Consider the following 13,802-nt stretch of genomic DNA (forward strand, 5'->3'; position numbering starts at 1 on the left):
GGGTGCTCGTTTCAATTTTGTCATTAGATATAATTGAAAACTGTTCCCTCTCCAAAATTTCCCCCTCCAAATGCACAAGCACCCGCTGTGACCCACAGTATCACAGATTTGTAGGGCTGGGCGGTATGACGGTATAATATATGTCGTTACTGCGATAGAAAATGTCGACCGTAACAGATTTTTAAATTTTTTTTTTTCGTGTATTCCACGACATAAATTGCCGTGGTTAACTGCATGCAGCGTGCGTGAAACTGAAACACTGAGAATTGTCGAAGAAATATGGTGAAAGCAGATCAAGATGATCCACAAAGGAATTACATTTTCTAAAGGGTTGTCGTTAACTTGATATTTTCAGGGGGAAAGTGCATCACCAGTAGGCTACAGTTTAGAGGAGTGCATGCTTGCAACGGGGATACCATGAAGCTTACTTAACAACATATATCAATATTGTAACGAATAGAATTAACAGTAACACTTTATAATAACTGCACGCTATTAATCATTAGTTAAGCATGAGTAAACAGTTAATTCATCATTTATAAAACATTAATAGACATTAATATGCAGTTTATAAATACAGCTATACATGTTTTTTCTTGATTTATAAGCATATCTATAATGCGTTTAATGATTGTATTTTCATACTTTGTTAATGATCAATTAATAATTTCTAAATGAAGTATAGCATTATTTCCAAACCAGTTGTTTAAGAGTTGTCAGTCATTCATAAGATCACTTAGAAAGTGTAAGTAAATGTAGTAAATACAGGTAGTTATAAAGCATTTAGTAGTGGTTAGTTAACTATTTTTGTGACCTAATCTAAAGTGAGGACTATTCATGCTTTGTAAAGCATTTATAAAGGCGATTTAAAGACTCGTCAATCTTCTAAACAGTAAAATGTAACAAACACAACACAGTGATACAGAACATAGAAATATTTAACAGCCTTTAAAAATGCTTTACAAGGCCTGAATAGTCCGCACTTTAGATGAGCTCACGAACATAGTCAACTGACCACTACTAAATGCTTTATAACTACCCAAATTAACCCTTAATTACAGCATTAATACATGTTAATAAAGCATTTATTAACACATTAAGTTACCATCAGTATATGTCTGAATAATAAGATGTATGAATGTACATTTAAATAGTTTATTAATCATTTACTTACTCGCTCTAAGTAATCGTATGAACCACTGAAAACTCTTAAATAACTGGTTAATAAAAAATGCAATTCTTCATTTAGAAATGATAAATTGATCATTAATAAAGGATGAAAATACAATTATTAAACAAATTATAGATATGCTTTTAAATCAAGAAGAAAGCATTTATAGCTGTATTTATGAACTGCTTATTAATGTCTATTAATGCTTTATGAATGATGAATTAATGGTTTACTCATGCTTAACTAATGATTATTAGTAGTTATTATAAAGTGTTACCGAATTAACTTTAAATAATGTATAGTTATCTGCATCTTTCTGTCTCCTATGTATAATTACTTCTTAAACACGAAAATCGCTTCAGCATGACACGCAAGCAGTTGCTGTCTTACTGAACAACCTGCTTGTTAAAGCGAATGCAAAATGAGGCAAAATTACTAAATATGCTGTGCGAGTTATAGATTTCTAATTCTAAACAATTGCCCACACTAAACCAGCTGATTAAAATCTTCCTTTGATACTTCGATACTTGATTACAACTTGATACTTAAATTAACCGATTGCATTTTACTGATGCAGAAGATGCGCGCGGCGCATGTACACACACTGAGAGGGAGCGCGGTGTGTCAGTGTTCACCCGGCTATGGTCAAATAATGACGCAGTTACAAGTTGTCTAATAATTTAATAATTTAAATAATAATTTAAACTTGGCCACTTAGTCAACACTGTTCGGTTTTCATACTGTTGCTCTCCAATCACTTCTGAACTTGACCTTCTCTTGATTAAAGCTCCAGGTGACGGTTGCCGGATATAACAAAAAGAGCAAAACAAGCTCCTTAAAATGATATGGCAAAAATGTACCGGGAACACTTTTAAACATAACTAGTATTACTAATTTCCTTCAAAATTAAAAGGAAGTAACTTATTTATTATGAATAGAATAGTTCATTATAAAATATTCAGATATTATAAACTGACTGATAATAGCAATAACATGAGATTGAAAAAAATATTCATCAACACTTTATTTAAAGTTTAATTGTACATATAAGTTGTATTTAACATCAGTCAGTTGGAGGCAGTTCATCTAAAGGTTGATGAGTGTGTTTTGTTAACTATATTTAGCTATCAAAATAGTTTACCAAAGAAATAATTTACCAAATAAAAGAAAAATCAAACAAGGTGAAGTACTTTTCATTTCTAGAGAAAGGGTTTGTTTATTATACAAAGATATTTTTTATAGAATAACTATACATAAATAACCATATTGTGAAATATTTCTTTACCGTGTCCGTGAAATAAAATTAGTTAACATGAAACTGAGTTTCGGTCATACCGCCCACCACTATTTGCCATGCACGTTAGCTAGTTTAAATATGTGTGGTTCACCCCCCCCCCCCCCCCCCCCCTAATATTTTATGAATGTTTGAAAAATTACGTAATCACTTTTTTTGGGATGCTATTGTCATTATTCCACTTGCCATTTTGTTCGACATGTGATGGTGGAAGATAAATGAGATCTGTCTCATTTTTCCTTCTGGCGACACGACTGGCTTTGTGTGTGCCGGAAAATAGAGGCACAGTGATTTTAGCATAACATTGTTTTGTAGCTTGTAAGATAAGCTTTATATAGCCTGAATAGTAACAATGTTTCTTTATGCAAAGTGAATTTTGTGACAGTAGTGTTTCATGCTCAGAAGTGGCGCTTTTTTCATTGGCATTCAGTGGTTCAACAAATTGAACATTAGACAGCTTGTTTTTGCATATATTTATTTCTTTAATCAGATTTGACGATTGTCTTTAACTTTAGTGTCGTGTAATTTTTATTTGTTTTCTCTGAATGGCCTCTAAAAATCACTCTGTGTAATGTTTTATTAACACTTCACATATAATGTATGTAGATTTCCCTCCCCTCTGTCTAACATGACACATAATGTGAAGGCGCTCCTCAATTATTTAACTCTGACGGCTTTCTCAAATATTAATACCTTAATGGAGGGAATGTGCCAGCTGTGTAATGTAAAAAGAAAAACAGTAAACAAATAATGTGCACATTCTGCACAAGATGCCATACATGTTCCCATAGCAAGCTGGGAAAGTGAGATTGCATAGCAACTGAGTCACCTGCATGAAGTGAATCGGAGTGCTAATCAAGGCATATTTTAGTACATTACTGCAACATGTATAATCAAATTATTTTGATTAATTGTCTGAGATTCACATTACTCTCTGTTATGTTCTCCAGCTCTTCTGATTAACCAATTAAACCGGACATTTGTGTCTGAAAGGATGGTTGATTCTGTGTGCCGATTGGTTTCAATGATGGAGGCATTTAAATACAACAAAACATGTTCTGCAACTAATCTAGCGTTTCTTTCAAATGACTAGAGTGATCCCTTTGGTTTCCAGAGCTTTCCTACCCTCATGTGAATGCAGCATCATTGCTATATTAATTCCTGAAAACTGCCAATGGGTGTTTAATTGAAATTTTATTTTATTTTCCCTCCAGACTGTGTCGAATACAGCTCCTTTGGTGTCCATTGTAGTAGCTTGCTGCCTTGTAAACAAAATGTTGGACCAGCATAGCACTGTATCAGACTGATGATCATATCAGACAGATTAGAGGTGTCTGTTTTAGACAGCTCTTGCCATTCTTGAAAAAAACATATATCAGACGGTGAACGCTGAGTGGGGGTCCATGGCCATACTACATGAGGCCATCTTTCTTAAATTTTTTACAAGAAACCAATTTAAATTGGTTGAAACTGGCCTTGAGAAACAAATGTGTTTTAGTGAAAGTGAAGTTGTTTCTGAAAGAATTTTGAGAGTGTCTGCTTCAGCCTTTGAAATGCACATATTCAATATGTCTAGCACTGTCATTATCAAAATTTTATGCTTTTTAATTTTGTAGAAGTAAGGGTTAGGGTTACTTTTTAGCTGACACGTGTTTTAAGTCCATCCACTGCAGACTGTTTAGGTAGTTAGATACAATTTATTCCTTCTAACTAAAATTATTGATTACATTAATCGCTGATGGCATTCACACAAATCAATAGTGAGAGAAATGTTGAAATAACTGATAATAATAAAACATTCTAAATTAAGCAAAACTCATCCAATGCCAGATTTGCCAGATTGTAAATATTGTTATTTCAAAATGGCAGTCTGGAAGAGGAAAAAATGTTCAGGGTCATCATGTTAGCTTTTCACTTGTCAAACTGCAGAATGTGTTAGATGCTTAAGCTTTTGTAGTTGATACTTAAAATGAAATTTGCTATTTTTACACATCAGCATAAATTCTTTGGAGTAGGTGTTGGTTTATGATAATATACACAGAGAAGTGTGTGTGTGTGTGTGTGAGAGAGAGAGAGAGAGAGAGAGAGAGAGAGAGAGAGAGAGAGAGAGAGAGAGAGAGAGAGAGAGAGAGAGAGAGAGAGAAAGAGAGAGAGAGAGAGAGATAGTGTGCATAATTTTTGTGAAAGTGTGTGATTTTTGTGATAGTATGTTTGTGTGTGTGATTTTTGTGATAGTGTGTGAGAGAATGTGTTTATGGCTGGGTGTGTCTGCAAGGCCCCAGACCTGAGTGTAATCAGCTGACTGTACCAGTGCCACTACTCTAAGTCTGATTAATGAAGCTGTTTATTCCGCACCTCATCAGCCACCGTCAGCGAGCACTCCACTACCACAGGGAACACCACTTTACTGAGAGAGAGAGAGAGAGAGAGAGAGAGAGAGAGAGAGAGAGAGAGAGAGAGAGAGAGAAAGAACGAGGCAAAGGAAAAAGTTTTTTTTTTTTGAGAGTACCAGAAAAAGGACAAAATGAGAAGCAGAGGACAAAGGTTTACATCCAAGCACAAGCTCTTAAGTTCAGTATCTACTCTTTATTTCTCTAATCTAATGGCTTCAAACATCTGTACCGGCCCACCTCATGACACTAGTTTTAAAACTTACACAGCCTCACTCAGGAATAAGTCACCCCCAAAATAAAATGCTGTCATAATTTCCTCATCCTGACATCATTCCAAAACTGTATGACTTTCATCAGCAGAAATCAAGATTTTTTTTAAAAATGTAACTAAACAGTTCTCTTACGAGAGGTTCTCTCGTGTTGCGTAAGTTAGCTTGGGCTACGGGGAAAGATTCATCTTTGAGAAATTGAAGTGAAAAAATGATAATTTTTGTATATTTTGTCAACGCAGTGCAGCAGCTAGCAGACCTAGAGCATGCTGTCTAGCGTGCTCATTGGCGGCCCTGCGGCAACTGCAGCAGCCTACCACTGAGCCTGTCGTGAAGTCTCGCCCAATGAAGGGCCCTCATTATGTCTTTGCCCACCAGAATGGTCGTAAGACTCCACTCACGTGTCTCCTCGACACCCTCCCAAGTGGACGATGCCACCAAGAAGGGGAGAAAGGCCCGGATCCAGCTGCCACGGATTTAAGGAGCGACACTCCAGCTCAGCTGTAGACCGCTCACGTGATCAGCCTCCTGCGTGAAGCGCTACCCAGCGTCCAGCTCAGCCTCCATCCTTGCAGTAACGTGAGCATGTGAAGTCCTTCCAAGAGTCCCACCTCTGTCGGACCGCCGTCGAAATATCTCACCCTGTCAGTCCCCTTAGAAACAGGTTGCATAATGTCTGCTGCGCCTGGTTATCCGGCTCACGCCGTTGGTGTCCTGTGTGTAGAGAATTTGCCCACGTCTCAGTGTTCACCCCTACACGTAAGCACGATACCCCCCGTGTCTCTCACACTCACAGAGCCCACCTTCTTAAAGGGGTCATGAACTGGCTTTTTAAATTTTATTATATTGTTGTTTGAGGTGAAATTATGACGTTCGCTTGGTTTTTGCGTTCAAAAACATCAAAATGAATAAGTAATAAGCTATTTTCTACCCTAGCTTTCACCCCAGCTCAGAAACACTTGATTTTTAATGGGCTTCTCGCACTGAAGACCTGGAAGTAAACGCCCACTGCTGTGAGTGGATAACAGTTTTGCATATTAAAATGAGTTTTTCAACTCACCTCGTCGGTGTACGTGGGGAAAACTGTTTTGAAAACTTCAATGTTGTAAAATGGCAACCGGAAATAATTCGCCCATACATGTTCGACCCAGAGTCCGTGTGTTGCACAATTCCTGTCAGATCCAATATAGACGGCACAGCACCGTTCTTTACTCTTAATCGGTCAGAAAATCCAGTCTTGTTTACAATCCTCAGTGAAATGAAGCGAACAGACGGTTTTACCTCATCGGTTGGAACTTCATTAAAAACAAAGTTTTGCAGTCCTATTGGAATCCAGAGGAAGCTTATGCAGCGACTGTCTACTTCCACAAACAGGCACTGCAAAATATTTTGTATTCCTCTGTAGCTTTCCGGTTTGTCATCACGAGGTAGGCCTATGTTATTTAGCTATGCGTGTAATGCGTGAATTGGTGGGCGGGGCTAAAAGTAGGCAGACTGATCTCATGAAGTAGCGTGTGTATGACACTCCAATTCGTATTTCCATTTTTGGCGTGCTATCAAGATGCATAATCGCTTTTCAGCGTGTTTATGAACGCCGTTGACTTAACGTTATTACTGTATATATAAATATATGACTTACCTCAACCCGTCCCTAAACCTATCCGTCACTGGGGTTAATGGCATTTATGACTGTTCCCCTACCTAGGAAAAAAAAAGATCGCTCCCCATATGTAGATCTACATTTTGCTTCGTTTCGCGCGGACATTTGACGGCGTGTGTACAGACACGCGGAATCACTCGGACATTAATGGCGTAGACATACACGCATACACTCGGATAGCTCAAAATGCGTAGAGATAACACGCCACTTGACTCGAAAGTGGCGTGTATGTTTACGCAAAAGTCATGATGTCATGTTGAAGTAGGAGTTGATCTTCTTCTGCGGGGGTGGTGTTTTAACCCCTTTGACGTCATAGTTCCCCACTTTTAAAAACGAGTCGTTTGCTGGGGCTGGTGTCAATAAAAGCTTTTATTGGACTAACAAGGATGTTTTCAGTTCTGAAACTTACAGGATATTCTTATAATATGATGACCTCTTAGATGTCAAAAGCTCAAGAAAAATTTGATTTCTCAGTTCATCTCCCCTTTGTGATGGCAAATGCCGATCTAGTGTCATATTGGTCAGATTATGAATGCAAGTTACGCGCCCACTCACGCTTACTAATAAACTCTTTTCTCCGACGCTGCTCGTGCTTCACAGAATGGCTATTCTGCTTCTGACTGTAAATGTAAGTTACGTGCCCACTCACGAGTGCTCACACTTACTAATAAGCAATTCACCCCCGGCGCTGCTTGTGCATCAAAACGTTATCACAAAACGTTCCCCATTCAAAGCAATCGGGATGACACATGTGAAACAGCCAGCCATCGCTGTCAGCAAGCCACTGTATTCCAGCACCGAGGGCTCGCGCGCTGCGCCCATGTAAGTGCCCCACTCACGCTTTCTAATGCACCCCAGTCGCCGCTCGCACATCAGTCTGGTTTTCCGGCCAAAGCGGATGGTGGTTTATGTGTAGAAAAAGTGCCCACATCTCAGTGTTCACCCCTACACACAAGCAAAACACTCCCCGTGTCACTCACAGAGACCACTCTCATAAAGCTGGCAAATGCCACTCGATTGTTGGAATGTTGGAAAAGTGGCCTCAAGTCCGTGTCCACGCCTGCTCTCTGCCCACTTTGTCACACGGCCAAAATAGCCTCATATGGTCAGGTTATGAATGTAAGTCTGCTCTTGGTCTGCTAGCGGCTACACTGTGTTGACAATGAATAAAAAAATGAAGGTTAATTTTGGCTTTAATATCTCCAAAAGATGAATCTTTCCCCATAGCGTAAGCTAACTTACAAAATACCCGTTTCATCTTCTAGAGAGAACTGAGGTTACGTTAGGTAACCGATATGTGGTGACCATTGACTTCCATTTCTATTAACAAAATAAACACATTGAAACAATTTTTCTTTTCTGCAAAAGAATGTTAGACATGCAGGTTTTGAATGACATGAGAGTGAGTGAATAATGACAGAATTTTAAATGTTGGGAAGGAACAGTCCCTCTTAAAGAGCCATTTCATGCTCCTTGGTAGCATTTTCTTTTCTCTGTGGTCAATGTTTAATATTAATCAAATTAGCTGACATTAACTGTCCAATAAATGTTTTTTATGCTCAATTTGCCTTAAAATATGCATTTAATTTTGGTAAAAGCCAATGCACATGTGTAATCCCAAATGCACATCTAGGACACCAGAGCTTAACCAATTGCCTGTTGCAATTTGTCTCATTCATATAGATAGGAATGAAACATTTTGGTATACAGTCTTTTTATTAAAGTGGGGCAAAAAATGCTGTTGCTTCAAATCAAACAGTAGTATAACGATGTAATGTGTCTTTGTTCTTGGATTAGAAGGATTAGAGGTTAACTAAGATGGCTGAAAAGTGATAGCCATGTATCCCTGTCCTCGCTGAAATATCATTAGTTCACAAATCTATTAAACATCAAGTATGTTCTTATTGGCTGTGATAGTGTTTCACTTCTTAACTCTTTTGTTTACTCTGTGTGGACGGACACATGTTTTAAAACATTGAATTTGTTTGTTCAAAAGAGTAAAGAAACTCCTGTTTTACATGCTATAACTGTCTGTCTCTTTCTGTTTCTTGTCTTCATGCATTTTTTTCCTCACCCTCGCACATCTGAAGCGTTGACTACTGTGTTTGAAGCAGTGTAAGTTTCATGAAAAATAACATGAGCCTGTTACTTCATGCTCCATCTCCAACAAGACTCTGGGCTCTAAAATGAAGCCATCAAACAATAGGAAAGAAGAACATCGACAGCAAGAGAAAATTACAGCACTCTTCTACGTCAATCAGTGTAATAACTCCATGTTGGACTCTGTCAAGGGAATCATGCTTGATAATACATGTGGTCTGTTCTGGTTAGTGAGAGAAGGACACACAACAGATGAAATCACACAAGTCATAATGGTGATGTAGGGAACAACATCGATGTATTGAACAACTGAAATGGTCTGAATTCTGAAGACACAAACTGGAGGTGGGACCCGGTTTATATTGAGCTCAGGTTCAGTTTCACAGCTGGGCTTGTGTTTATGTCAATACACTTAGTTCATGAGTTCTGGTTTCGATCTCCTTGGTTCAGCTGTGCTTTTGTCAGTATCCTTCCATTCATTGTCTGTTGTGTTAATCTGCTTGCCGATTATCTGCTTCCATTTTCACATCCCCATTTGTTTGATGAAGTCTCTTACTGTGCAATACTATGTGTGAGACAGGACTGAACGAGGAGCCACTGCTGCCAGCAAGATGGCACTGGTCCGTTTCTCTTTCTGACACAGGAATCTTTACTTCCACCTGATGATGATGATGATGATGATGATGATGATGGCTCTCACACTCAATGCATTACTAACTTCAGAATCATTCTCTCAAAACAAGGAAGTCTGGTCATTTGTGAACTAACTAATGATCTCTCTCTCTTTGTCTCTCTTTTCTCACAGATTTGCTCCTCACCACCGAATCAAATGAATTTGAGACCTGGATCAATAAGGTAGATTAGAGCATTACTTCCTTTCCTTTAATCTTTAACACTAGTGTATTAACATTTAGGAGGGAATTCCCACTGCATGCAGTCATTCATTTGCATGGGCTGTCAGTACCCACGTGTCCGTTACCCTTCAAATTGCGCAAATTGAAATTGCGAATTGAAAATACGTACGAAATGGAAACATGTCAATTTCGCGAAAACTCCCGTTTATCGAAAAAAAGTTTTTACACTCGCATGAGGTGTTTTTTTTAGGCAATTCAAAAAAGGGATATTTTGCAAAACTGCAATGGAAACAGTTTTTGCACATTTACAGTCAACTGACTAAGAAGGTGCAGTGTGTTTGGACCAAATATGAAACATAATTCTTTATTAAATTCATAAAAGAAAAAAGAATTACAGGAATACTGGATTCTAAACCTCAAAGAAATGCCAATCAAGACCTTGAACCAGAAAAGAGAAACACCTCATATGTGCCATTCACAGTATAAGGGTCTTTCCTTGCCATTAATGCTTGGATAACACGCCACGTCTCCTTCCATTAACAATAATATCTAGTGCGGTGGCTCTGATATATGTGTGTGTATATGTATATATGTATATATATATATATATATATATATATATTTATTTATATATATTTGCCCTGATTTTTGGAATGACTTATCGCGAGAGAAAGAAAATGTGTTATATGTTTTATGTTTTGTTTTTTTACCTCGGTTAATGGAAACGCTGTCTTTTCGCAATCGTTTTTTTATCGATATTTAGAAAAAATCGCAGAAGTTTTGCACAAATCTGTAATGGAAACGTGGCTAGTGTTGTCTTCGCAAAGATTAGCTAAAGCGTTATGCATATCAGGTAACGGCCACAAAGAAATTAGCAGTTTGCGTGGTGATTATCAGGGATGAAGCAGCCCACCTCAATCTGGCTTACTTTACTTTACTGAAACCATACAACATTACTCATCACAGCGATCTGCATCTAAATCTGCTCTTTAAAACACTCAATGCATTCTACTACACCACATGTCTGCATATGCACCAAGTTATAGCAATCCTTTCCCTTATTTGGCAGATAGCTCCCATGATTAATAGAAAATGAACACAAGTACCTCTTTTTTTAATCAATTATTTCTGCGGCAGTGACATTTAATCAGAACACTCTTGTGAATAAGGCATGTTTGCATTGAAAAGAATAACTAACCAAATTGAAATATTCACAGCAGTTTTTGATGTGAATATTTGATGTTAAACTGGATTGCAGGTGGTTGTTTATAGTCTAGGTTTTTGCTGTTAAATATGTGCAAAAATAGCTAACTTTTGTTAAAATTCTGTTAATTTTAGTCAGATGGACTCTAACAGAAATGTTTTATAATGTTCCTTGCTATATGGTAATTAAAGTGTTTGTTTTTTTGCCACTTAAACTCTCGTTTTTACTTGTAAAATATTGTTACAATTAAAAATAACTGTTGTCTGTTTTAATTTATTTTATTCCTGTGATGTCATTGTGAAAGCTGTATGTTCAGCATCATTACTCTAGTCTTCAGTGTCACATGATCCTTCAGAAATCATTCTAAAATGCTGATTTGCTGCCCAAGAAACATTTCTCATTATTATCAGTTGAAATCAGTTGTTTTTTGATTAATTAAAAGTTCAAAAAAAGAACATTTATTTAAAATAGAAATATTTTGTAACATTATAAATGGCATTACTGTCACTTTTGATTAATTTATTTTGTCCTCTTTGAACAATGTATTCATTTCTTTAAAACAAAATCATACAACAGACTTTTGAATGGTAGTGTATATAAAGGTAGAGAGAGAGAGAGAAAGGAAGTTATGGTGAGAAAGGAATGTAACTCAATTCAGGAATGCATGTGTGGTCTTCCATGTGCGCTAAATTCTAGGTCACAGCTTCGACATTAGTCAGAGTTGTTTTTAGTGTGTGAGAGCCTGAAGAACACAGAGTCAGAGGTCAGAAAAGAAAGTGTTATGACAGGCAGCAAAATGGATGGAAAGACTTAAAGTAGAAATAAAACTAGCATATCAAAGGTGAAAGAAGTAGACACAGAGTTCCATAAAGGAGCATCTCTGAGCAGGTGGGAAACTACAGAAATAGCAGATGATAAATAGTTGCACACTGTGAGCGAGAGAGAGAGAATTGCAATGTGCCGCAGTGACCCAAGCCGACTGTAAAAGGTCAGCGTGCGTCTTCTTAAAGCACTGCAGCTTTTCCGGAAGCATTTCCCCGTGCCCTCTATTCTTTCCCTGCGTCGCACGAGTCCATGGCGCTTCAAAGATACAGAGGGAGGGAGTCAGGTTAGATTGCCTCTCCTCCTCCCGCAGGGCTCCTCATCATTTCATTCTGAGAGCGTGGGGCTGGTGACAAATGCAGGGATGGATAAAATGACATGCTGTGAAGACAGACAGGCAGGATGGAAATAAAGAAAAGGAGGAGATAAGTGGGTGGATGATTAAAGAGGGGGAGCGATGGGCGATTGCTAATCACATCTGAGGCAGCAGCCATTTTAGACTCTGCTTAGTTCATATTCCTTGAAAGAGGCTTAACGGATCCGAATGAAAAACACAGCTGATTGGTGACTAGCCTTTGATTACTGTCTCTTACACACATAAACAAACACACATTCACAATTGTACTTGCGCACACACACACACACACACACGTTTACAGGGAAATGTCTCCCAGTAAAACCGCAGTAGTCCTGCCACTATTTACTGTGAGGTTTTGGAGTTAACAGTCTTTGGTCACAGGCCAGTGCCCTCTGCTTCCTGTAGCACACTCCGTTTTAATTACTTTCCTCTCGCACTCCTTAAACACTTATTCCCAACCCTGATTATACACACGCGCACACAGCAGCTCCAGTGTTTGTTTAAATTGAAAAGCTTCAGCTGTAGACTCCATGCAAAGCCATTACTGTAATACAAGACGCCATCAGTCATTTCAGCAGCTAGACGGAGCCGCCCGACCAAACAAGACAGAAAATGTTAACCCTCTGATTCTTTAGCTTAGTCAATTATTCGTTTTTCCTTGGTTTAAGTTATAGAGTTAACCTGCCATTTGGTGAAAACACCATGACTGTGTAATTATGACTGCCCTTGGAACATTAATGCATTCATATGTGCTAACCTCATGATCCCAATCATGGCCGCCACACCAAAACCACACGCCACACGTGTTGTGTCAGTCGCACAAGAGCCACATGATCCACCAGCAGCCTGTGTTTACAATCCAAAGCCTCAATCAGGCCATCTTTATGCGCTTACTCTACAATATGTATATAATATCAGACTTCAGACCTCTGGATGTATAGAGCGTAGATAGTAATATTGTTCTCCTGTCAAGGCACAGGATAGATTTAGCTCCTCTTTTATGAGATCTGTTAATGATAGAGGATCCTGATGTCATACAGACATGCATATTAAAAAAATCAAAGCGATTTCTCAAAATGATCACAGGACGATCCACCATTTTCATAGCCTAGAAATCTAGACGCACCCTAGGGGCAGCAAAAATTATTTTGCAGCAAAGTGTGGTCTAGCAACTCTCCATTGGCTTTCGAAGTGGAAAAACCAAACTCTGGTCCGGCCAATCACATCACAATCACAGAGTTGTGACTGTTCTGCGCCGTGATTTCCATAGGTGAATTCCCTGCTACTTAAAAACAAACAAGATGCTGCTGGCGAACAGCGGTCTTTCGATTCGAATTTGGCCGCAAGTCTGGATGACTTAAGTTAAGAGAACGTCACTTAAATTTTTCTTAAAAAAGGAAGATGTGTTCGGAGTTTTGACGACAGGATATGGCAAAAGTTTAATATCAACTTGCTCCGCTGGAGAGAAAACGCATTGGACTCACTCATCCACAGCCGTTCGTTGCTCTGGTTGGTTGTGGCACTGTCCTATTGCGTGCAGAGGGATATTGAAAGACAACCTTTTATCCCGCCCCTCGGATTGAGGTATGCCAATTGTGAGTTCCCAGACCTAACGTCTTGATAGTTCTGGCTTGCCAGGCTACCATTTTCACCATTTAAAAAATAAAAATAAATAAA

The 13,802-nt window shown here is 38.4% G+C and overlaps 1 protein-coding gene across 1 annotated transcript in view; it reads left to right on the plus strand.

The window, feature by feature from the left end:
* Nucleotides 1-13,802, plus strand: part of itfg1 (integrin alpha FG-GAP repeat containing 1) — a 129,935-nt gene that overhangs the window by 19,689 nt on the left and 96,444 nt on the right. Inside the window, exon 7 of the mRNA XM_039693448.2 lies at nt 9,693-9,742. Coding sequence (XP_039549382.2) covers nt 9,693-9,742 — 50 coding nt within the window. The remainder of the gene's footprint in view (nt 1-9,692; nt 9,743-13,802) is intronic.

This window comes from Pimephales promelas, chromosome 1, assembly GCF_988280905.1.
Source record: "Pimephales promelas chromosome 1, fPimPro1.hap1.1, whole genome shotgun sequence".
In the NCBI taxonomy this organism is placed as follows: Eukaryota; Metazoa; Chordata; class Actinopteri; order Cypriniformes; family Leuciscidae; genus Pimephales; species Pimephales promelas.